Below are 28,000 nucleotides of genomic sequence, written 5' to 3' on the forward strand. Positions count from 1 at the left end.
GTCTATTGGTGTGTGCGGAAACTGAGTGACATAGTCGTCAAGTTTCTACGTCACCCGAACCAACACGTTTGAGGCTGCTCACGAGCAACTAAGATTATGGCCTGGAAATTAAAATGGTCAGGTATGTTGTCAATGTTTCGGACATTAAATGGTCAGGACCTTAAATGGTCATGGTATTTTATGTTGATAATATTTTGGACCTTAAATGGTCAGGACCTTAAATGGTCATGGTATTTTATGTTGGCAATGTTTTGGACTTTAGATGGTCAGGACATTAAATGGTCATGGTATGTGATATTGTCATTGTTCTGGACGTCAAGATGACGATTTACGGTGCCTGCATACAGCGCATGCGTTAATAGGACTTATTAGGAATAGAAATATAATACTAAAACTAACTCTACATATATGTAATATTCAGAATATTCTTATTGCAAATACGTCAATTAATATAAACACTGTAAAAATGCAAAAAATTGAACAAATATGATAACTAAGACCGGCGGAAGATAAATAAGCTTAAAACCAAAATAATCGATAATGTTTGTTTAACCAACCGACAGTGAAAAATTGGTTCCTAGGCACCTTTAAAAAACGTTCTTCAAAGATGAGCTCTTAATTTTAATAGCAAGGTCTTCATCATCTCAGTTTTCCATATGGAAAAATCCATATCTCGACATTACTTGATCGTACAGAAAATTTCTATTTACATTTTTTGTAGGAAATTGACTGCTCTACAAAAAGCGTATCTTACAATTTAAACTATTACCCTATGAAAGATATTGAATGTCAAAGTTTGAAGGATTTAACAAAAATATCTTTTTTATTTCTAAATTTTATAACTCGTACATAAATATGTATTATAAAATGCACAACATATATCTTTGTAGGAAATTAAACATTCTACAAAAAGGTCTCTTATGATTAATCCCTATGCATACTGATTTTAATAGATTTTTAATAAAAATTTTAAATTTATCTACTTAAGTCATGAATTTTGAGATAATTGATTATATATTTCAGAAAAAATAAAGTTTTTTATTTGTAAATAAATCCGTTGAAAAATATTATATCACGATATTAATCACGAATTGTAATAAAAGCAAAATTATGAAAAGAAATGAGAAAATTGAATAAAAGGAAATATATTCCAAACCAAAAGATTCGACATAACTTAGAAACTGTTATTGAATCAAAATAAACTCAAATTTTTAAGAACATTTTCAAAATTTATGACTAAAATGGATAAATGTAAAATATTCATTAATAAACTATTAAAATGGGATTCGAATGCGAGAATCTTCTAAATGGTTAGTTATCGATTAACCAACCACAGGAGACCTGTTTTGTAGAGCGTTTAATATATGTTGGGCATTTTATAATATTTACTTATCTAGGAGTTATAAAATTTAAGACTAAAAAGGAAATTTTTGTTAAATTGTTAATCTTTGACCTCCGATATCTTCTAAACGGTAAGAGCTATGAAAAAATTGTAAGTTACCTTTTTTGTAAAGCGTAAATAGACATTTTCTCTACGATCAAATAATGATGAGATATAGGTTTTGCAAGAAAGATCTACTTATTAAAATTAAAAGCTCATCTTTGGGGTGCCTAGAAACCAATTTTCCAGTGACACAAGTTAAAAAAAATAGGATTTTTTTTATTCGGAAAGATCGAAATAAGTATGTTATTCATAGTGTAACTATAGAAAGTGGATTCCACAATCACATACAAAAAAGTTGCATGTGAATTTTATTTAACTGATTAAAATATTGTATATATTATAATATTATCTATTTAATTAAACATATAACACATTCTTAACAAATTTATAATAATATAGGCCTTTCAATTAATTATTGTATTTTAATACGTTAATGGTTTCAGCCGACACACAATATTATGTTGTCTGAAAACACAATAGATAATGTGAAGCATGACGGTGGAAACACTAAAATGTGGAGCTTTTTTCGTATTCTGGAAATATTGAAAATAGTTATGTTTACTATGTCAAGGTGAATATGCCTTTAAAGTGAAAGAATAATTATCCAAAACACAGAGTTTAAATGGTGAAGCAGTGGTTCGTAAAATATGTAATATAATAAATAATATATGTTTTTAATCAAAATATCTTTTTATTATTAATATTTGAAGTCAGTTCAATCAAATAAACTCCGTAAATATTTTGAAAAAGTCTCTAATATAAAAGGAAGTTTTTTTTGTAAATATCAAAATAATACTGAAATATTTTATGAATTATTTATCATTATCTGTTATAATATCATTATATATATAATAATTATTATCTATTATAATAAAAGTAAATTATTTCAATTTATAAAATGTTTCTTTATTAAAACAGTCAAATAATTATATTTAATTATATTGTTCGGTTAAAATTAATTTAAAGTTTTCGTTTAATATTTAATTTAAACGCAACATTTGTGTTTAATCAATATATTTTTAACATTTGAAATCAGTTCAATTTAAAAAACTTATTAATTCTGTAAATAATTTGAAAAAGTTCTACAATTGTGTTTATCTCAGAATTATTTTATTGTATAAGATTATTTTAATAATTATATAATATATTTTTACAATTAATTTAACCATAAATAAATAATTATTGTTTATTATATTATTAACATTGTTTATTTTATTGTAGTTATATTATTAATTTCATATAATTATATTGAACCAAAAATGTTCTATATTCACACCGACTCCAAAATTTTATCCTATTAATGCAAGGTCGTCAAATAATGCCGACCGCAAATCTTATTTAATACGATTTGCACGGCAATCGCGTTTCGATTCGGAAACCGATATGTGGCGAACGTTGTAAACGAAAACGAGCACTCCATAATCGTTAGACCCGAGAATGTCAGTTTATTGAATGGCCACACTCGTGCACTCTATGTTTTGAAGCGCGTACTACTAATAATAACTATTCGACAGATTCCTTATAATTATGCGATTCAGTAGAAACAGTGTATCAGCTGTAGCATTAACTTAAGGCCCTGGTGTATTTGATACGCTTAGTTTACTAGTGTCTGGAATTGTCAGTGTTGTTAACGTGCATCAAATTCATCATAAATCATATTTCGTCGCATATTCATACAGCACTACTGGACTGTATTCCTATAGTAAGATTGTAGAACATTTTAAATATATATTTAATATTTGGTTGGAGTGTTGTGTAGTCTTATATGACTTGAATATAGTGTCAAACTGTATATAATTGGCAAATTACAATGGATTGGTATGTATATTGTTATTGTTTATATAGGTTATGTTTATTGATTTATGCTTATTGTCAGTGTTATATCTAAGTACTGATATCTAGTTGCATATCCATTATTATTAATGACATTAAACACCTTTTTTCCATTGATTCGGTGGCTTTTCATGTATATTGAAAACTCAGAAAAGAAATAATGTCTAAAGATAACTTATTGTGTATTTTTTAACTGATGATTAAATAAAAACTATATAAGCTATAAAAATCTTTTCTACTAATCGTTATCATATAAAATACCAAATTTTTCTAATTAATGCTTCTAAAATCTTATTATCAATTTTCTTGTTAAATTTGGTAAGTACATAGTGTAATGTATTGAAAAGATTTTTTGTTGGATGTTTTTATTGTTTATTAAGTTATCAATTATTTTACTAACACGCCAAACTACCCAATGTCCCAGAATTATAGTTAGACATTATAATAAATAAATATTAAACTTGTAATTTGATCTTTGAAACGAATACGTGTTTTACCTTGAAATGATCCGTTTTAACTAGGAAATAATAAATTGTTGTTTCCAACTGTTGATCTTTTTATTGTTTTATATTCTAAAACACTACGTGTTTAAATTCTAGATATTCTATATACTGAGCAAGACAAATTTGGGCTCTAAAATAAAAACATTTTTTATTTGTAAATGAGTTTTAGTTTAAATGAGCATACCTATCCATTTATAAATTTTCACGGCACGGGAATTTCGAGTCCTTTACTGAGTGACAAGATTCAAAACATAATTTTAGGACACTCATTAATTAATTAGAACGTTATAAAGAACTACAATAAATATCAAATTAGAAAAGCTGTAGGGTGAATGGAACTTATTTTTTAAAACCTCTTCATCTCATTGTTACTTGTAGTTTAACCGAGTAACATCAACTTATTTTTTAAACGAAACTACCTAAATATTATTCTATTTATATTCGTTTGTTTTTAAGATAGTTTTTTACACGGTTGTAATGTTGATAAGTTAATCCATGGTATTCTCGTTACTTGATACACAATTTTATTCTTTGGCTATTGATTAATATTTAAAAATATGATGGAGAATTAATAACAATTGCTTTGTGGAGAAAATATCCAGAAAAAATAGACTCCCATCTTGAAAAATGATATCTGGGGTAGCTATTGTATTCACGAATGTAGGGAGAGGCATCGTGTCTCGCCAAACTGCGTCTCGCTTTTAAATGTCAAAGGTTACACTCTGATTCGGACGCCGATCTACACCGGCGCCATGTTCCCATCACCCCCATGGATCCCGGCAACATAAACATAAATACATAACACATAAAGTCTTCTAGAAATGCATTCAATTATATATTATACATTTTATTTCAAGAAACTAAAATCAGTTTTAATGCAACTATGTAATTGTAGTTAATTAGTCCATAATAATATGATTTAAATGTATTCTTGTATTTAAATATATACAACTTCTACAGTAAATTTGTCTTATGTTATATAACCATTTTTCATAGATCACTATGAAAACTACACTGTACATGTTAAGTTGGGCCTCGAATACTTTTGTTGTACCTCCGTGGGTATGCACATCGTAAACAGTTTACAAACAATTTAACTAAACGAAGTTTTATCATACACAGTTGTTCAACAACGTTTACTCAGTTTATGTGAAGGTGGTCGTAACAAGTAATAACTCACGTCACGTGAAATTACTCACTCAATGGGAGCTTGAATATACGTCCTGACTACATCTTCTAATCTTCGCGTTGTGAATCGGCACTAGAGGTATAATTTATTAATAAACATTTATTATGATAGCATTTTCTTTTATAATAAAATAAAAACTCAAGCTTTAGAAACCATTACATTAATTTAATCTCATATATGTATATACTTAATACAACGCAATCAGCAGAGCAGAAGATAAACATAAAAGCCATTGAAAGTGGACTATTTACATATTTACATATATATGAACGTGGATGAAGTGTGGATGAATTTAATTTTGAAATTTACTATACGTACAAATTAAATCAAATGAATTTGCTTCTAGGTAATTAAAATTGTTACGTAAACCATAAATAGACTAAATTCTTTATGGTGATGGTGTTTGAATTGGTAACTAGAGTTACAATCTGAAATATAAACAACCGCAATGTCTAGGGATAATTTAGATTTCGGTTTACAAATTTAGAGAATGTGGTCAAAAGTTAATTAATCGCTGTATATAATATCATTATTTTAAGCGGTTTACAACCGACTGTAAATTTTATACTTGTGTTTATTTCCATTAAAATGAAACCAAACATTCTTTCGTTTTGACATCTCAAAACTTGTCTCGAAATTCACACATCAATCATAAAAATCGATTTTATCCACATTTTTTGTAAATATATCGTTTCCTATGGATTTTACACTACTTGTATATTGTTTTAAATATTTTTTCATACCTCTTACCGTTGTCGAGACATCGGGCAGAGAGCTTGCTATTGCAGCATCATTTAAGGTCAACTGGTAGTCGAAAATACGTAATAAGTTTATAATTTATTGATAAATATATAATTACCATTTTTTATTAACTATTAAATTATATTCAATCATATTTTTGCTTATTTATCTATTTTTAATTTCCATTTCCTCACATATAGTGTTTGTAGCATGTATGGCATAGACCCATTTACACAAAACACTTTTGTACTTCGACCACGAGATTCGACGACGACTTTGTACAATTATCATATATGTTCATGTACCAGAATTAAATTTTTCTGTTCGTTTCATGGTGAAAAATCCATTTTTAAAGTTCTCAAAAGTTTGTTCATCCATAGTTTCTTTAGTTAGATCTTGACCACCGGCGTGAAAATACGGCAGCATTGTGCGCACTGCATCAAGATGTTCTTTAAAAAGTCCAAGTTTTTCAGCGCGAACAAAATCAAGTGCTATTGAAACCATTTCGAAATATCGCACCTATAAACATGCTTCTCGAGTAAGCGTAACCTCTGAGCAATTTGTGAACAGAATTGTTTGCATATATTTCACCTAGAACTTTCTTGAGTCCAGTTCCGTCTATGATGTACCCCATGCTTCCAAGAAAAGACTTCAGCATATGAAATCCTCCTAATTTGTACATAATGGTGAGGTAGCATTTAACATGCTTAGTATAGGGATTGATCAAAAGTAATCACACACGTTTTTTATCCATGTGCAATATCGAGAGCGCAATATAAAGTTGTGTAAATAGTGTCTACGTGTTGCCAGGATTATCAATAAAAGGTAGAAACATAACTTGAGAAGTTCTTGTTATTTTTAGTGAGCTGTTCAAGGTAACCATTCCACCCTGGCAACGATGCAATATTTCTCCACTTTCCATACAGCCACAAAAAATTTACTACGTTAATGTTTTTTTTCTGTGAATGCTTCATCATCATGTAAATTTTCAACTTGAACTTTACTGTATCCAAGTACAACAGTTTTTCATAAACATGAAAACATACATGTGATATGGCTGCCAACTCTTTCGCACTTGGTTTGGATGTGCAGTTTTGTATCCGTTCACCGCAGAGAACAATTTTTTGGAGTTACTATCTTAATCATTCCCATAACATGAAGAGTTACCATCAAGAGTGTGGACATTTATATCGGCATTTACTCCAACATATAATACAAGTGCACCAGACTCTGATGATATAATATACATTTAGCAATAATTTATACAAAGGTTATAGAGAATTTAACTCTCTGCAATATTGATATACAAGTAGCGTAAAACCCATAGGAACCGAGATATTTACAACAAAGGTGCAAAAAATCGATTTTTGTGACATTTGACCTCTGACTTTTTAAGTTGCGGCCATCCTATCATGTGTGAATTTTGAGACAAGTTGGAGGATGTCAAAAGATAAGTTTATACTAGTTTACAGCTGGGTATCTCGATTTCCAAGATATACACCTAATTTTGACTAAGATAACTGGACTATAGGTCTAATAAGGAGGTCTATTAAGTTATATAATCTAGAAATGGTTTCCAGTTTTTATATAAAAATACCGTGTATATTTAAATTATCTCTGTATATTATTCTAATCTAATTAATCCCTTTGGTTGATGTATGTTTTAGAAATTTAGTATAATTTGCGGGTAAGAACAATCTTGTAGATTAAGTTTTCAAGAAAATAAACCCATCTACAGGTGGGTTGAACCACTTAGACCTGGACAATTTCGATAACAGTGTGTCACTTGAACGCCACTGCTAAGCTCCGATCAATATACCATCGTAGGGCAAACTCATAGTGCTTCGAGCTGGTGTGCCGAGTTTACGAAACTTTCAAACTCTCAGGTATATTTGGTGTTGACAAAATATAATAGTGTATTTATTTATTTATTTATTTATTTTTATTAAATTATAAAATATTTCAAATTTGCACAATTTTTAATATTCATTGTATACGATCCAATAAATTAATGTCTAATGCCAGTGGTTATCTTATCCTAGAAATTAAATGTTTTCTATTTAGAATCTGACACAAAAAATGATATATAGTAACAATTAGAAAAATTGAAACAAAAACATTTTAGCGGTTGACAGGACTAGGTCAGCAAATGAAAATAATTTCTGCAACTGGTGATGGCAACATCGCTTCTTGTCGAGGCACAAGATTTAACCATCCGCTGGAACAACAGCGGCCAAAAATTGGGTACCCGCCTCTCTCTATGGGCGGCAAACTTTTATACATAGCAAAGCAGTATCAGTGTTTAAGTGTCGTTCGGTAATTTTCTTAATTTAATCACCTGATTGTCAGTTCTTTTCAATGTTTGTGCACAATTGTCTGTGATGGTCATCAACCCTGTTTGTTTTGTAAGTATCTGCTCTTAAACTGCCTAAATTTGGAATTAGATCCATATTTATTTTGTCGCTAAACGGAAACGACGACTGATAAAAATAAATAAAAATTTGCTTCCTGTTCTCTAGATATCTATTCTATACTACAAAATACTGTAATTTAAAATGTATCTATATATATATATATATATATATTTATTAAAATTTGTATTTACTGTTAATAGAGCCGTAAAATAAATTTTGCTTGATATTGCTGTTAACACATTTGACAATAAAATAAATAATTTAAGTAGATCTTTCCAATTCAAGTTTTCTTGAATATATTTTAGGTACATGATTCATAAACTAAAGTCTATAAATATTAAGTCTGATATTGTTATTAACATTAATTACATTAAAAATAATCCCCAAAACTATCAACATTCACAATATTTTAATTGTCTCTATTTGTGTACAATTATACAAATTATATATTAGTACTACATGTACTTTTTACCACACAAACTATTACAACTCATATCAAATTCCATTAAGATGGTTGGTTTTTCATCAAATTGATTAAATTAGTAGTCAGTAAATTTAGCATCTATTTGTAACTAATAAATAAATCTTCAATATATAATATATTAAAAGGTGATATTGAAAGTTGAATATGGCAGATATTTAAATTTATATACCCTCAATATGCAGTTCTAGGCTGAGTAAATATTTATGCAGTCTATAAATATTTTGAAATGTTTAACTTATAAAATTAGTCTGCAGAGTAGTGCTTTTTATAACAGGATGTGGGTGATATTGCAAAATTATATTTGTATTATATATAATCATTCTATTAAGATTTATTTTTAATTTTTATTTACATTTTATATACTTAATTAAATTTCCTACATGTGCGATCTCTAGATACTTTTCTAACATCTTACCTGATATTTAAATGTTTGTGACGATCATTTCTTAGGAACTTTTTTTTACTTTTACTTTTAAAAGTTTTAAATTTTAGTACTGTAAATATATCGCAGTTCTGAAATTTTTATTTTTCCTTTATACCCCTGTTAAAATACAGATAACTTATAAATTAAAACACAAAAAACCTCATTGAGCATCAAGATTTAAAGACTGTTTTCAAAGCGATGGTGCACATCTTTATTTAAAAAAAAAAATCTAAATTCTATTCTATTCTATTCTATTTACAGTTTGATTTAAGAACTTAAAACAGCTTTTCTTTATAAGACCCTCTTTTACACACTACCTAAGGTAAATGTTTTGTTGATTAAAACTCATATACAATAATAGTAATATATATATATTTTTTTTTGAGCTGAACACGTATAGAAAATAAAGTTATCAATAATAACAAAATATGAGGATAACATGTATTTTTTATATATTTTTATATTTGATATGTATTTACTATATATTTTGTCAAATTTTTGCTTATTATCATGTTGCCCCAAATTTATGTTGTCAAAGATTTCATTCAGCATCACAGCACACAGGTTTGCTTGACTACAATTCAAAAAAAGGTTTGACATAAAACCCATATTTTCATTTAACCGTCTTTGTCGTTGGGCTAATGAGAATTCATAATATATTTTCAAAATTTCTGTCATTAAAGAACATTTCTCGAAAACAGTTCAATTAATTTAAATACATTAATATGTTTAAAAAAATAAACATGCATTTAAAATGGCTAATTTGTGGCCCAAAGGACCCCTATCTCTTTAGGAACTTATTTTATTTTAATGGATTAGGTATGAATGCGAAACAACAAGCAATTGGAAGTATACCCCATAAACAATTGGTAATCTCATAGATGACATGCAGAAGAGGTGTTAAGCAGTCATCGATACCCATGGAGGACAAACGTCGTAAATATTTTTAATAAATATTTTTTTTTATTTTTTACTTATCTTTAATTATTTTTATTTCATATATACTGGGACACCCAAAATACTTTGTGATTCAAGATGGAAATATCTCCTTAATTATATTATCTATTCACCAATACCGAGTCAAAGACGTCGAGATTTTTGTTAATTAATCCCATTCGAACTGGGACGATACATCGGATTTAGGGAGTGCAATCTTTCCATCAGAGAAATTGTCTCCCAAAAATAGGTGTGATTGAACATAATTTGGAAGCTGCTTTGTTAAATCCTGACTTTCCTTATTGATGAACATTTGATTAGATTTTATTTCATATATACTGGGACACCCAAAATACTTTGTGATTTAAGATGGAAATACCTCCTTAATTATATTATCTATTCACCAATACCGAGTCAAAGACGTCAAGATTTTTGTTAATTAATCCCATTCGAACTGGGACGATACATCGGATTTAGGGAGTGCGATCTTTCCATCACAGAAATTGTCTCCCAAAAATCGGTGTGTTTGAACATAATTTGAAGCTACTTTGTTAAATCCTGACTTTCCTTATTGATGAACATTAGATTTCGTATTATATAATTCCTATAAGACAATTTATTATTAGTAAATTAATTTCATTCAGCTAATAATCTGCTCTTGGTCAGGCGCAATATTTGGACGTTACCTAACATGACAGCGTTCTTGAAACTCTATTTTTAGTGTAAATCATTTCTCTTTTTAAATTTACCTAGTAAATCTGTAGCAGTATGCTACTAGTATAAAAGTGTATTTTTTTAGTATTTCTTATTTGACTCTTAAGCTTTTTGAGGGGTGTTAGTCTCATTTTTTATTTTTTTTACAGTAATTAAAAAATGCGAAAAACCTGGAAAAAGCCTGTAATTACATAGGACAGGACAACAGTCCTCGTCAGTCATGCTCATCAAAGAATATCGTATTCCTCTACCGCTTACGGTAGAGGAATACAGGATTGCTCAGCTCTACATGATAGCGGTGAGTAGCTATTTAGTGTAAATTATCTCATTTCATTCATAAACGTGTTTCACATCTATTTAAATTCATTTCTCCTCATTATTGAATATACGAAATTTTTATTATCATTTAAAAGAAATTATTGTAAATGTTTAAACTGTTATATTGTGTCCTACAAATGTTGTACATATATGTAAAATCAGAGTAAGAAATAATTGTTTTAGGTGAGAAAATCTGCATCCCGCACATCGCCAAAACGGCACAACAATTACATGGGAATTATTACAGTAAAAATTTTGTGATCGAAAAATATTATTATTATTTTTAAAGTGCGGTGTGTAGCTTTATTGTAAAGCACCGAGTTTCAAAGGCTGAGGCTGTCAAATCAAAAGTTTTTTCATGCAGGAATTTTAGGCTCATGAATGGTCAAAAGAAAAGAAATGTAACTCAAAAAATAATGTTTTTTTTTAAAAATTTAATGTTTTCATGTACTTGCACTGCAATGTCATTGACATTAAACGGTTAATTCTGTCGATTCCGAAGTGTTCTTAGTACTGAAATTTCGGGCTTTTTATGATCTAATTTCGGCCCAAAGTAAAAATTTTGGGCTGGAAAAATAACGAAAAGATGGGGAGATGTAGCTTAATCGTAAAAGTAGACCCCACATAGAGTTTCTGGGATTGGGGATATGGAATCCTGTGTTTTTTTTTTCTCGTTAACATTAAACGATTAATTCTATTGATTACTGAAATTATACAGAATTACTTAATATTACAAAAAAACAACAACTTGGAGCTTTGTTTAGTATATAAGAAGCCTGAAGTTCGCATACTGTGAACTTTTTTTTTGCAATTTGGCCCGCAGATTTGAAGTGGTTTCTATACTTGTTCTAATTTAAACAAATTTAAATTTTTGCACACCATCCCTTTCTGTTAAATTAAAAGTGATTCGTGTTTTTGATTCGTTTATTAATGGTTAGTTATAAGTGATATAGTTTTGTTATATCAACAATAAACACCAAAGAAGTATCATCAAGTTTCTCCACCAACAAAGTTCTTATTAGCGTTTCTATTCACAAAACCCAAAACAATATTTTAAAATATTTTATACTTGAAGTTTTCCACTATCAATTAAAATTAAAATATTGAGATTAACTTGAATTTTTAAACATCTGAATGTTTGATTTGAATTCATTTACATCTAAATTTAGAAATATTAAAAGCCCTTGTGCCTTATTGATTGACATATTATGGCATCCATATAAAATTTAATGTTTTCTACTTAGAGGAACTAATCAATTCCCTATATGGCTTCCATAAATTAGAATTAATAGAAATCTGTAAATAACTAAAATAATTTTCGATATTTGTCCGTTTCTTTACTAAAATATTAATTATTATGATTATAAATTCAATAATTAATTTAATTCAATTTGTAATTTTTGTTAAATACTTTATTTGTTTATTTTGTATTGTAAACTATTCTTCTTCGGTGCATCAAAAATTTAATGCTCCATATTATTTGCATTTAAATAGTATTAACTTGATTAATTTAATTCAATTTGTAATTTTTGTTAAATACTTTATTTGTTTATTTTATATTATAAACTATTCTTCGATACATCAAAAATATAAGGCTCCATTTTATTTGCATTTAAATAGAATTAACTGGACTTACTATTTATTAATAAAGTGTATATTTGCTAATTTCAGAAAAAAAGCAGGGAAGAAAGCAGTGGAGCTGGGAGTGGTGTCGAAATTCTTATAAATGAACCGTATAAAGATGGACCTGGCGGACAAGGACAATATACCAAGAAAATTTATCACGTAGGAAGTCATTTACCAGGTAAATACATATACATATACATATACATATACATATACATATACATATACATATACATATACATATACATATACATATACATATACATATACATATACATATACATATACATATACATATACATATACATATACATATACATATACATATACATATACATATACATATACATATACATATACATATACAGCTTTAACAGTTTTATAACATAATATTTTTAAAAATAAACACTATTTACAATGACACACGTTGATAATATATTTTAAATTTAAAGGATGGATCAAAGGAATATTACCAAAGACAGTGTTAATGGTGGAAGAAGAGGCGTGGAATGCGTACCCATATACAAAAACAAGATACACATGTCCTTTTGTGGAAAAATTTTCTCTAGAAATTGAGACATATTATTTTCCTGATAATGGACACCAAGAAAATGTATTCAAGTTAACTGGAAGCGATTTTCGAAACCGGATCGTAGGTAAAATATTACCCTAATAACAGTAATATTAAATATACAAACAAATCATTCAATTTTGTATCAGATGTAATCGACGTAGTAAAGGATCAACTTTACGGAGCTGATTATGTACAGGAAGAAGATCCACAATATTATATATCTGAAAAATCTGGAAGAGGACCTCTCAATGCTGAATGGTTAGAGGAATATTGGGATGAAGTTAAAGGCAAAGAACAACCGTTACCAAGCGGGAAATCTTTGATGTGTGCTTATAAGTTATGTAGAGTCGAATTCAGATATTGGGGCATGCAAACCAAAATTGAAAAATTTATTCACGACGTTGGTAAGGGAATCAACTTATTCTTAACAAATTGGTTTGATTTCATTCTAATGTTTTAGCTTTACGAAAAACTATGTTGCGAGCACACAGACAGGCTTGGGCTTGGCAAGATGAATGGCATGGATTAACAATGGCAGATATAAGAGAAATCGAAAAACAAACACAACTTGCTCTAAAAAGAAAAATGGGCCAGATTGAAGATGAAATAGGTATTTTATTTATCAATTCATAAAAAAACGATTAAAATTTAACATAATATATTTAAAATTTCAGATGAGGATGACAACTTAAATAATAGTACATCTAAGGAAGATCCTGGCAAAACATTGGCTGCCACTCTAGGCAGTATAGAGGTATCAGAGGACAGCCCTCTGCTAAGCAAAAACAACAACATACCAACCATTCAAACAGCAACCAGTTCGGATGCAGATTTATCCCCAGAAGAAGATATGAAATTAACATTAAAGTATGAGGCCTTACACTGCTATTCTTTTATTAAACTAGTATCAAAATAGCGTATTATTTTATATTTTATAGTACTATAGACATCCTATTTTACTTTGTCTACAAAGAGTATAAATTAATTTTTAATAGGCGTGAAGATAAATGGCAACCATCAAGAGGATTGCATTCACCAAGCTCATCTTCCGTAAAAAGTTTTGATTTACAAGTTGCTAATTGGAGAATTGAAAGCTTAGGAAGAGATTCAGAGTCTGCATCTGATGAAGAATTTTTCGACTGCGAAGGTCAGTAACTTCATTATCTTTAATACGTAACTGATACTAACATTTGCAGACATAGCAGATTCATCATCATTGGCAAAGTGGAGTTCATTAGATCTTTTAGTTGAAGAAGATGACTCGACCTCTCCAACTGTTGTAATAGAGAGAAATGGTAAACCTATTTCAATCTATTATAGTTTTTAATGTTTAGTAATATAATTATTTTTCAGATGACAGTATATTTTCTCCAACATTCCTACAAAGAGTGGCTAGTGAAAGAAGTAACAGGAAGGCGCTACACAGAGGAAAAGTAAATTCACTTGATGCTTCATGTCCAGAATCTCCCAGCGCTTCTCCTGCTCATCTTCCATGTAATACTACAGTATTATTGTTAGTTCTTCATGCAGGAAGTGTTTTAGGTGAATTATATTTTCTTTGAATACAAGTGTTTAATATAATAGTGCAACATATTCAATCATATTTTTGTAGACGCAAATGTGGACATGACTGCAAAGAAGTCTGATGTGACCACATTTCGAGGAGCATTTGAATCAGTTATGCGCCAGCATTATCCTTCTTTGGTAGGTCACATTGCAATAAGATTAGTATCTTGTCCATCCATATGTACAGAGGGATTGGCAATACTTTCAAGGTAAATTGGAAGTAATAATCTTATAAAAATATATCAATACGTCTTTTAGTTTAAGTCCCTATAGTTTTGACGTATCCCCGTCCTGTCTAGACGTACCGCAAGTTACTCATGATTCCATTCCTATTGGTGCTATTCCTGTTTTGGCTACATCTACTCATGACTACCAAGATGCTGTGTCAAGGACAATCAATGCTGCAAATACAGCATATCAAGGTATTTTAAGTGAAATGCTTAATAGACTATTAAAAATCGTTTATTTATTGTAGACTTTATTAAATCCGAGGAAGGTCAAGGATTTACAGGACAAATTTGCTTTGTCGCCGACTCAATCGGTTCTATTTTGGGTTATGATGCTCTTTGCCGCACCACAAAATACGCTTCAAGACATGGAAGTGAAAACAGCATATTAGATAATGATGATTGTGGACGAGGTAATAAATTAGTTAATAGATAATAAATTTAATTTGTCACAATTAGAATTTTTATTAAATGTTAGAGGAAAGTATTCGTTAAGTATTTTAACAATACTGAATGTAAAAATTACCGTAAATTTCCCATGGATGTGTGTAACATTTTTTAAAGAAAATCTAACTATTCCACTGGATTAATAAATATTTAATCAATTTTAGCTAGTAGTATTTACTTTATTATTGGCGATGTATTTTTAGATGAAGTACAGGTAAACGAAACAGGTCATTTGATAGCACCTTCACCTCGTAGAAGGTCTTCATCCACCAGCGATCCGTCAGGACAAATTAAATTGGATTTTGATGTGTCAGATTTCTTTATGTTTGGAAGTCCTTTAGCATTAGTTCTTGCATATAGAAAAATATCTGCATCTGATGAAAAAACCAGTAAGTTTTGGACCATGTCTATTTTATAATATACATATAACGGGAGCAAAATGTTATTAGGCTGTTAATTACAGAAAATGTGTTTTGTAAAGGACAAGAATCTATAATTAGATTTTAACATCGTTTTGAATTATTATTATTATTAATAATATAATAATTTACATTAAACTCCTGTTATCATACTATTGAAAATATTTTCCATTAATATAATCATATTATATTATTATAATTAGTTTGTTATCATACTACAAGTTATTGAAAAAATATTACTTAAAATTTAATAACTGTTACAGATAATATAACCCGTCCAAGTTGTTTACAAGTTTACAATATGTTCCATCCAACTGATCCTGTAGCTGCAAGATTGGAACCTCTTTTGTCTGCTCGTTTTTCAATATTACCGCCGGTTAACGTTGCACGATACGCCAAATATCCGTTAGGAAATGGTCAGCCTTATCATCTGCGTAAGTTAATTTTCAGTTATGTTTTTTTTGAGATACGCTTTTGCTAATACAACTAATAATTTTTATTAATATGCACTCAAATCTATTTAATAACTTCCTTATTATAGTTGAAATACTTCAAACAAATCCCCAAATATTTAGTGATAACGCTCAACCACGCCGTTTATCTGAAGTATCAATTCAGAGTACCGTTTCTGGAATTATTGATAATATTCCTCTGCAAGCTATTAACACCCGTGAGTATACTGTTGTACGGTCTTCAAGTTCCATGTTGCATGTGTAGTTGTCAACCATTCATAAAATTTATTTAGTTCATTTAGCCTATTTATCTATGTTAAATTAATCTGTATCTTTACATTAATTTATCCTTTATGTAAATTTGTGAAAAAACAAAAATATTATTCAGTGATCATACTTAATTTATAAGTCTTTCATAAAATTTTAATTTGTTAAAGCCTATGCGAGCCGCAATTAAATACTTATTTAAAAGGTATGCAAAAAAGATATTAAATAAATCTTTTTACAGAAATTATATCTATTGAAAACATAAATAAAAGAACAAAATATGTGTATTGTACTTAATAACTTTAATATTAAAAATTAAACACACAATAATAATTCTTTAAAATTTATCGAAAACCATATGTTGGCCGCCACCCATGTTATATAATGTCTATGTAGCCTCTCCAAAATTAAAATACACCAAAAAAAATGAAAATCAATTAGAGCATAATATTTTTCTAATAAAATTGTTTATTCTGATCCAATAAACTAAATGAATATAGAAATTAAACAAATAAATGACAATAAAGGCACAAGGAAAAACAATACAATACGTATATACGTAATTAAGCTTTCTTTCATTTAATTGATCGTGAAAAAGTTTTTTTTTGTTGAAGTTACATCCAATATTGGTTTACAACTAACTATACGACAATATATCATAAAACTTATCAGCACTAATAAAAAGTAAATAACAATAGACGTTATTATATTTTATATTTCTTATATATAAAATTCTCGTATCACAGTTTTCGTTCCCATACTCCTCCGAAACGACTTGACCGATTCTCATGAAATTTCGTGAGCGTATTGAGTAGGTCTGAGAATCGGCCAACATCTATTTTTCATCCCCCTAAATGTTAGGGGTAGTCCACCCCTAAATTTTTTTTTTATTTTTTAGACAGTTGTCAAGATTGTCAATGATTTACGAGTTTCGAACCGAAACTGATCAATATCAATCAATAACTGTCATATTAACTATTAATCATTCCTACACGAGCTGAACGCAATGAAGTCAGAAGATTAGAACAACGACAATCACGCCGTTTCACAGTCAATAGACGCAGAACAAATGACCAACAACGACAACAGGTATCTGATTCATTCCTGCGTCTAGCATTCCAGTATGAGCCCGATATTGAATATTATGCTCATTCAAAAGTGGTAATTGGTGCTATGGACAAGGAATGTCCGCATTGTCATGCTGTGAAATTCAAAAATGAGCCAGCTGGGATGTGTTGCGCGTCAGGAAAAGTGCAACTACCTGAAATTGAAACACCACCTGAACCATTGAACGGTTTACTTATCGGCACGGATCCAGATTCTAACGTGTTCCTGAAGTCAATTCGAACATTCAATTCATGCTTTCAAATGACATCGTTCGGAGCAACAGAAATAGTTCGAAATACTAATGCAAATGGTCAACATTACAATTCTACATTCAAAATCAGAGGCCAAGTTTATCATAAAATGGGCTCACTGCTGCCAATGCCAAACGAACCACATAAATTCTTACAAATCTACTTTATGGACGGCGAGGATTCCGGAAGCGCACTTGCCAATCGCGTGAATACACGTTGTGATTATAATAACCTTGATTCATTTTATGCCAGACGCATCGTCAGCGAGCTAGATGCTCTATTGAACGAGCACAACTAATTGTTGAAAATATTCAAATCACATATGCACCAATTACAAAGCGATAATCACGCTATCGTCATTAATCCTGATAAAACACCGGCTGGAGAGCATATTCGTAGATTCAATGCACCAGTTGTTGATGATGTTGCTGGAATCATGGTTGGCGATTGTACAGCTGCACGAGAAATTGTGATTCGTAGAAGAAATAATCTTCAGTTCATTACTGACACACATCGTTCATATGACGCTCTCCAATATCCGCTAATATTCTTAAAGGGACAAGACGGATATTGCATAAACATAAAACAACGAGATCCCGTATCAGGTACTTCATTGATTATGAATTTGATCATTAATCATTTAACAAAACAATTAAATTATTGAACGTAATAAATTTAAATTAATTTTTATGAACAAATATTACAGGAGCTGAAACAAACAAGAACGTTAGCTCAAAGGATTATTATGCGTACCGATTAATGATTAGGCGTGGCCTGGACAACGTCATTCTACGATGTCGTGAGCTTTGTCAACAATTCATGGTCGACATGTACGCGAAGATTGAGAGCGAACGACTACGATACTTACGATATAATCAACTAAAGCTGCGCGCGGAAGAATACATTCATTTGCGAGACGCTATCACAACAACGCCGACGTCGCCGAAATTGGTAACCATGTCATTTTACCATCATCGTACGTAGGAAGTCCACGTCATATGCAAGAATATATACAGGATGGTTTGACATTCGTGCGCGAATATGGACGACCATGTTTATTTATCACGTTCACATGTAATCCAAAATGGCCAGAGATTGCATCTTTGCTACTGCCTGGCCAAAATGCAATACATCGCCATGACATTACAGCACGTGTGTTCAGACAAAAGTTGAAGTCTTTAATAAGTTTCATTACTAAATTACATGTATTCGGTCCCACACGTTGCTGGCTGTATTCGGTTGAGTGGCAAAAGCGAGGATTACCTCATGCACACATTTTGGTATGGTTAATTGACAAAATCCGTCCTGAAGAAATCGATAGTATCATTTCTGCGGAAATTCCAGATCCATCCACTGACCAACTGCTGTTTGATATTGTTACAACAAACATGATTCATGGTCCATGTGGTACTCTTAACAGTTCATCGCCTTGCATGGCAAATGGAAAATGTACTAAAAATTTCCCTAAAGATTTTACCAATGATACGGTCACAAATGTCGACGGATACCCAATATATCGTCGAAGAAATCCTGATAATGGCGGACAATCATTTATTAAAAATATCATCAACACAGACATTGATATTGACAATCGTTGGGTGGTGCCATATTCGCCTCTGCTGAGCAAGACATATAATGCTCATATTAATGTTGAGTTCTGCAGTTCTGTGAAGAGCATCAAATACATTTGCAAGTATGTCCATAAAGGCAGTGATATGGCTGTGTTTAGAGTGGAAAATACTAATGTGAATGCTCCTCCAGTGAATAAAAACAATGAAATAACGCTCTACCAAATTGGTCGGTACATCAGCTCCAATGAAGCTGCTTGGCGTATCTTTGGTTTTCCAATTCATGAACGGGATCCAGCAGCCGTCCATCTTGAAAACGGTCAGCGTGTATTTTTCACTAACAAGACAGCGATTGATCGTGCAATAAATCCACCTAAAACTACACTCATTGCATTTTTTGAATTGTGTAATCGTGCGGATGATTTTGTGTCTTTGCACGAACATTACTCTATTCACAAGTACCACGCTATTTCTCATGGACTCAAACAAAAACATGGATGCCCCGCAAGCAAGGCTCACCAGTTGCTGCATGTCTCAATTTATTTAAATCAAACGCCTTGGGGCGATTATTTACAGTCAATCCAAGACACATTGAGTGCACCGTGCAACGCGATTAGTCATTCAAAAATTAATGAAAAACGTGATCGAAGCCAGCATTTTAAATGGCAAGTTCAGAGGTGAAAATATACTAATACCACGGATTCGGAACAAATCTCAAGGTCAAACGATGTCTATTTGTGGCTTAGATTTGAGAACACCATGTTTTTCACACGGACAATTATACGTGGCATGCTCTCGAGTGGGTAAACCATCCAGTTTGTTTGTGTTAGCTGAAGATGGACTAACAATAAATATTGTTCACGCTACAGTATTAAGAGATTGATATTGTTTGTTAGTGTTACTGTCGTAATTGTTTAACTAATGATATATAATTTTAAGGAATAAATTATAATAACTTAAAAATAATGTTTGCCTTTTGTTATTTTTATATTCCCTCATCGTTCACAGCCCTCCATGCTTATTTCACGCGTATACCACATTCTTACATACATACAATATACACATTCTAACATACATACATATTTACAATAAGTAAGCTATTTTTTGCCTACACTAGAAATTACTTGAAAGTTATTTATATGGCAAAACAACGTTTGCCGGGTCACCTAGTTTTTTATAAAATTTGGTATATATCTATTTTAGGGGGTACTTAATCCAATGGTGTAGTTAGATTTGCTATAAAAATTGCTAGTATTATTTCTTCAATTTTTATGACTCAAAAATTGCCCAGTGGGTTTTGGTTATACCGTGACATACCATCTATAAGTACATATTTTCATGCTTTACAATCGAAAAAAATGTCTGGCAGAATCAAAAAATAAGCCACACTGCATGTTGTTTTAACGTATTTTTATATTAAAATTTGTTTGTAGCATTCTAGTTTTGTCTAAATAAAGTTCATATTCCCATATCTCATATCTTCATATATCTTTGAATTATGTTTCCAATGTACCAAAAACACAAATCTAATGTGATTTATTTTAAATAACAATGTCACTTTCAGAAAAAATACAGTTTGAGTGTTTCTTGGTATTCAAATATATTGTAATATGAACATTATTATAATTTATAAAAACTTTATGTTCAAGCAGTAATTCTGAGAAGAAAGTGTCGATTATTTATTTTTAAATACAACATTATAATATTAATCAATAAATTTTTAACTTATTCTATTATACAAACTTTGTGGTAGAAAAATTATGAAACATAATCACAAAAATAAATAAAACTGTTCCATCAAAATAAAATAAATATTAAACAGAATGTTTCATAATTTATCCGAATTATCTACCAGATAAGCACATTTAAATAAGTCGATTTCTTAAAAAAAATTTAATAAGTCTAACAGAAAACAAGATGAAAAATGTTAAAGTTTGTTAAACCTTCTTTTTGTACTTTTATGCAGTGTTTACTTTTTAATATTTTCAATTATTGTATCGTAATTGTATATATAATTTTTAACTGCGTTTTTTATTGTGTCAACCGTAAGTACAAAATATCGATAAATTGCGTGAACGGATCACAACGGTTGCCTATAATCTGCGTCTCCGGAAACAGCAGCAAGGAAGAACTAATGCGACGAAATTGGATAAGACGGACCCAAGTTTGCTTTAAAATTTTTTCTGTTGGACTTTTAGAATTTTTATAAGAAATCGACTTATTATTTAGAAATGTATATCTGGTTTAAAATTTTCGTAAGTTAGTTATGTAATGAGTCTCAAAATATTCGTTAAGGTTTATCCGGGTAGATTTTAAATTCTAAATATATTGCTTATTTGTTATACGGGGTGTTTGTATAACAAATAAGCAATATATTTAGAATTTAAAATCTACCCGGATAAACAACAATTATATATCACACCCAAATTTTGTGATTGGCGGAGAAGATTAATTCCATGTCCATAATCACTCACAATACGATTATTTCTAAGATTTCTGGTTGCCACAGCGTTATACAAGGTTATCCACGAATTATTCTTGCTTCCAAGGTCCAGAACGTCTAAACTTTTGACTAGTTCGGTTTTTTTTTGAGACTAGTGAAAATGAGTTAGGGATTGTCCACTCGTTGGGTGCACATTTCAGAATTTAGTTGTCTTCATCACGTACAGAATGACGGAGTTTACAGAAAGGTTGATTTCATCATCGATGTCCGACACTGTCGACTGCAAATGACATTTTGGGCAACGTCTAAGAGCCTTAGATAGATAGAATGTTAGAAGTATGTTGTTTCTGGTTTTTCGTTGAAGAACTTCTGTACAGTCTATACCGTAGTCTATGCTTTTTTGTACATCACTCCATTGTTACTGTTCGGCTGTAGAGAATTAGACATTCCTATTTATGGCTGAATCAGTCTAACAATATCGTGTCCGGGCATAAATGGTGAGCAGGTGTGTCAACGTCCTTGTAAGCTTTGTGTGTTTCTTCTAGTGTCTAGTTGGGAGCAATCTTTTTTCTGAAATTTTACTAAAAATAACTTATGTAATGATACTATGTCCTAATAATTTGAAATGTGAAAGATATTTCCAAAATGTAAAATAAATTATTAGCCACATTGTCGCATGTCATGGTCTCTGTTATTAGTTATTTTATTACAATATATTTTATATATAATAATATATATTATATTTTACGTTTAATTTTTATTATTTTAGTTCAGCAAAAGTGGTGGGGTGGAAAGAGAATGGACTATGCTCTGTATTGTCCAGAGGGTTTATCTAATTTTCCCACCAATGCACTGCCACACTTATTCCATGCCAGTTACTGGGAAAGTTGTGACGTGATCGCTTTTATTTTACGTCAAGTTGGGGGAATTGAAGTCACACCCTTAACTGGCACTGAAGATAGAGAACCGAGCTTTAAACCTGGTCAACCGAGAGAGAAATGGAACAAAAAGAGGACTTCCGTTAAAGTAAAAGTAAATAAAACAAATCTCTAGCTAAAGAACAATCGATAGTTGATGTATCTAACACATTTTTCATTTCTCAGAATGTTGCGGCAAATCATCGTGCTAACGACGTTATTGTTAAGGAAGGCGCTCCTCAAACTTTGGTTGCCCGTTTCATGTACGGTCCTTTGGACATGATAACATTAACTGGTGAAAAAGTGGATATCCACGTAATGAGAGACGTACCAAGTGGTGAATGGATACAAATAGCAACGGAAATAACTGACAAAACTGGACGCGTTACATATACAATACCCGATGACAAATCATTAGGATATGGATTATTTCCTATTAAAGTATACATAAATAATAATCATAAAACAATATAATTTAATTAATTGATTTACAGATGGTAGTTCGTGGTGACCATACGTCTGTCGATTTCTTTTTAGCTGTTGTTCCTCCGAAAACCGAATGTGTAGTATTCAGCATAGATGGATCCTTTACAGCTAGCATGTCTGTCACTGGAAGAGATCCAAAAGTTAGAGCAGGAGCTGTGGATGTAGTAAGGTATATTCAAATCCTTTTTAATTTACATTCTATATTATTTTGATGAGCTGAATTCAAGTATGTGTATTATTTTTGCCTAAATACTCGTAAATAAACAATAAATGAATCAAATAAAAAGTTCATCGAACTTTCGTTTATCAAAACCCTTTTGTCAAATAGAAGAGGAAATATGATGCTTATATTTTTTAACTCGATGGATTTTCCTAAAACTAACACAACTGTTTACTGACAATAAACAGTGTATACTGCCACACCTTCGACTTTATTGGGACTTGGAGAATTACTCAGATAAACACAGAAATAGGTACCTATTTGTACAAGTAAAAAACAAACAATAATTAATATAATAACCCTTAGATGATTGTACTCACTGATGGTACACTATCTAGCTCATCCACTAGTCAATCTTCCCAATTCCTAACTAACTCCATGACCAGGACGATTCATCAATTCAGCATGTAATACAAACTGAGTTACTGTCAAATATAATGTTATTATAAACAATATTAAACATTTGGATTATGCATATGCAATAATACTGTACCATGAAATCTTCTCAAATATTTAGTCAATATTAATATTCCATTTACAAATATTTCATACCTCTTAATTAAACCAATCTTTATAATTAGATGGTATTTCATGATTTGTATGTTGTATGTTTGTTGCAGACATTGGCAGGAGTTGGGTTACCTAATTATATATACCACAGGTCGTCCCGATATGCAACATAGAAGAGTTGTGTCTTGGTTGTCACAACATAATTTCCCTCATGGATTAATATCGTTTGCAGATGGATTGTCAACAGATCCTCTGGGTCACAAGGCCGCCTATCTTAAAAATTTAATAGAGGTATGTAAAGGCTAAAAAAATTTTCCGTTATTAAACCGGTTGATTTATTATTATACTATTTACTAATTCATTCATTCATTATTCATTTATTATTATAATTACATTTTACCATGATTTTTGCTGATTTTATTTAAGAATTTTTAGAATTTATTTAAGAATTTTTAGAATTACATTTATTATAATAATAATAAAAACGACAGCTATGAAAATGTATTGTTGCTCCCAGAGACCTGGTCAAACTGGTGAAATGAAACAAAATTCCAATACCTAAAAAGGAGAGGAAACCATGAGAAATTGTGACTTCGAAATTAGATAAAGTGATAACTGTTACTAATGAACAAGTTTTTACATAAAGACTTAATAAGAAATCATAGAATTCCGCTAAATGAAATCTTCCTTTATATAAGGTCTCTATTACTTTAATGGACAATTATTGGAATCTTTAACATTTAACAAAACAAAACTGCAAATTTCTCATGTTTTTACTCCTTTGCCTGATATTTATTCGGAATTGATATTGGAGGCTCAACTGGAATTGCGTATTTTGTCATAACAGAAATATTTTTGTAAATTAATTTGATGATAATCAAATATCCTTGAAAATAATTTGATAAAAATTTCATCAAATAACCGGATCTTCTAAGTCGTTGATGCGATATGTGCTAGAATGATGACGGGTGCTAAGTAATAGGTATTGTTGATTAGTTTTGGATTAGAAAATGCTTTAATATTAATAAAAATTATATAAATATGTATTAAATTGATTTAAATAAAATTATTTTATATTATATTTTAGCCTTTTTATGTGTTCTGTCTTTAGAAACATGGATTAGTGATATATTCTGCATACGGCAGTGCGAAAGATATCAGTGTATACACATCATTGGGACTAAAGCAGAAGCAAATATTCATCGTAGGCAAAGCTTCCAAGAAACAGGCTGGCCAGGCCACAATCTTAACTGAAGGATATGCAGCTCACTTAACTATGCTTATGTCGTATGGCGGCACCAGGCCTGCGCAAGGCAACGCTAGAATGGTGATTCCTAGAGGATACTTTGGACTTCCTGGTCAGGGATTTTCCAGGAGAAGAAGGTGAGATTTTATAAAATGTTATCGTTTCTTTTACATTACATCTATTTTTAATAGAAAGTAGTGTTTTAATTGGTAGACTAAAATATGTTGCTTTTCGAAAATATTATTAAAAATAGCTTCCCGATTTTTTATACCAAGATATTTAATGATTGTTTATCACAGATTTTGCATTGTGAAAAAAGGGGGATGATAATAATAGCGTCTAAATAAAATTTAGTTATGGTAATATCTGATATAATTTCAAATCGATTAATTTGCTGCTGTCATATATTTATAAACAAAGACAAAAATGTCAATAATAGATTTGCTTAAACAGTAGAGTGTAGTGTTCACATAAACACTCATCTAAATTTTTGTATATTTTATTATTTAATGTTGACATTAAACAAGTTCGATCTATTATATGTTTTTAAACAGAATATTTTGATTTTTAAGATATTTTTATATTATATTTTAAACGTGACGTATTTAAAGTTTTATATTGTTAACTCTATAGTTTGTAGTTTGCCTTACGATGGCCTGTAAAAACCGAAACTAGTAGCAAATAAAAACCATTTTAAACCAAGGGAGAATTTTTAAACGTAATATAAATTGTAATTACATTTCTATCAACAATTTTGTATTATTAATCTTGGAAAAGACTATTTTTGAAGGGCAATATATGCATGTGGTATAAATGTTTCAGCCATGACACGGGCATCTCTTCTCCTATACGCAACAGTGGTTTTCTGAAACGCAAGGTTTATATTACTCATGTCTAACAATCACGCTAGTTACTTATGATGGTAATTATACACAATCATGCACATTGTCCGTAGTATATGCACTTCATTTTATTTTTTAAATCTTAATTAAAATCAAGTTACGGCCTAAAATATTTTACTGTGTAAAAGTATTTAAAACAATAATGAAAATAATTATAATATACTTAAATTATTTCATATTTAAATATTTTGGGCTTGACATATTAATTATATAATAACCATCATACTTAAATATCAAAAATAGTAAATATAACTTAAACTAATCTAATAACAACCAACTAATATAACTATTTAAATATAAAATATAAAAAGAGTGTTTTTGTAGTAAGTTTATTAAAACATGTAGTTATATCATAAACAAAGATATATCTAAATGTTTAAAATGGCATGTCAAATAGCTTTTATACAAGAATGATTAAGTTTTAGATGAGGTGTATAAGTTGAATTCGCCATTGCACTTATGCTTTCGTGTGTTAATTAAATTATCTTAAGCTTGTATATTAGCATTTGAGTTTACTAGTTCTTAAGATTTAACACATATTATATATATATATAATTTTTTTTATTAGATCGGCAAAGAGGGCAACATCTTATCCCATCTCAACGGACATTCCGCAAACCATTGAAAGATCATTAAGTACAAGACGATATCAATTACCTAAACCAACCGTAACAATTGGAAACCACGGTTCCACATAATCCGACATTGACAGTTAAATTAGTTAGATACATATAGTACTATTAGATCTTGCCGTTTATATTTTTCTACTTATAAAGTTTTCAATATTCGTATGGTTGTATTTGAGAACATTAATTTAAAAAATTTGTTTGATATGACGTATTCAAGTGTAGGGTTTATAGTTAGTGGTATTACATAATGGTACAAATGTTGTTAGTAAATAATAGAATTATAATAGAATAACAAATATAGATTATTTATTTGGTACATACTACAAAATTGTTGATTTATAAAATCCATACACTTGAAACAAAGTCGTTAAATTATATTTATATACCAGAATATATATCTAATCTAATAAATTTAAATAAATAAAATTGTATACATTGATACAATATAAAAATATGTTTTTGGTTATTGTTGATGTCTATTATAAATATGTTTGTTACTTATATTGTGATTCCTACTTTAAAATTTTTGTTATTACATTAACCATTATTTAGAGCTTTTAATTAAAGTTAGAATTTTAGAGTAGCAGCAAAAATATAAATTTCATTCTTTAAATAAGAGAACTAAATATGGCTTAATGTTTTATGCTTAACTCTTTGTAAACCATGTATTATGTGTACATATTTGTTGTATAAACTGAATATAGATGATATATTTAATATATGATAGTATATATTTTATAATCAACATGTGTTAAAAACATAACATTTAAAGAGCAACTAATTAATTTTTTTATTACTATTATATATTATTGGAATATCCACACACATGTCACCCAATTTTAATCCTAAGCGTAAAGTTGTTCGTTGATTTATTGCACCGTGTGTGCAAATTTTCATCGTATTTCTTAATACTGAAGCTTTATAAATACATTTATTTTGTTACAAGCTGTTATTTCAACGATAATGGTATCGCATTTTGAAGAAAATTATATTGTGTTTTCAAAAAAGTATTTCTTAATGGATTGAAACATTGTAATTAACGTAGGTTGTGATAGTTTATAAAGATTTTATGTATATTTCAATATTTACATGTATATATGTATGAAGGCGTTGTTGCAATAAAGTGGCAAAATTAAAAATATA

General features: G+C 29.9%; 2 protein-coding genes across 11 annotated transcripts; both read left to right on the plus strand.

The window, feature by feature from the left end:
• The first annotated feature begins 9 nt into the window (after nt 1-9).
• LOC109605849 (protein retinal degeneration B-like) lies at nt 10-28,000 on the plus strand. 9 transcript variants are annotated; one of them, XM_049963736.1, is made up of 23 exons: nt 3,060-3,262; nt 10,832-10,980; nt 12,672-12,804; nt 13,079-13,282; nt 13,347-13,604; nt 13,661-13,810; nt 13,875-14,067; nt 14,196-14,347; nt 14,397-14,495; nt 14,554-14,742; nt 14,813-14,975; nt 15,025-15,188; nt 15,242-15,406; nt 15,644-15,829; nt 16,123-16,293; nt 16,401-16,529; nt 22,717-22,979; nt 23,051-23,305; nt 23,359-23,519; nt 24,191-24,371; nt 25,192-25,463; nt 26,149-26,248; nt 26,797-26,936. In XM_049963736.1, exons 2-22 carry the CDS (start codon nt 10,903-10,905, stop codon nt 26,222-26,224), a joined length of 3,642 nt encoding a protein of 1,213 aa, XP_049819693.1. In that variant the 5' UTR covers nt 3,060-3,262; nt 10,832-10,902; the 3' UTR covers nt 26,225-26,248; nt 26,797-26,936. The 9 variants fall into 9 exon arrangements, with proteins under 9 accessions (XP_049819690.1, XP_049819695.1, XP_049819693.1 ...); XM_049963733.1 differs by lacking the exons at nt 3,060-3,262; nt 26,149-26,248 and adding an exon at nt 10-121 and having other exon boundaries at nt 26,797-28,000; XM_049963730.1 differs by lacking the exon at nt 26,149-26,248 and having other exon boundaries at nt 3,062-3,262; nt 26,797-28,000.
• On the plus strand, nt 18,184-20,445 carry LOC126264710 (uncharacterized). 2 transcript variants are annotated; one of them, XM_049963740.1, is made up of 2 exons: nt 18,184-18,541; nt 18,643-20,445. In XM_049963740.1, exon 2 carries the CDS (start codon nt 18,935-18,937, stop codon nt 20,183-20,185), a length of 1,251 nt encoding a protein of 416 aa, XP_049819697.1. In that variant the 5' UTR covers nt 18,184-18,541; nt 18,643-18,934; the 3' UTR covers nt 20,186-20,445. Both variants share the same exon structure in this region, with proteins under 2 accessions (XP_049819697.1, XP_049819698.1).

This window comes from Aethina tumida, chromosome 2, assembly GCF_024364675.1.
Source record: "Aethina tumida isolate Nest 87 chromosome 2, icAetTumi1.1, whole genome shotgun sequence".
NCBI classification, from domain to species: Eukaryota; Metazoa; Arthropoda; class Insecta; order Coleoptera; family Nitidulidae; genus Aethina; species Aethina tumida.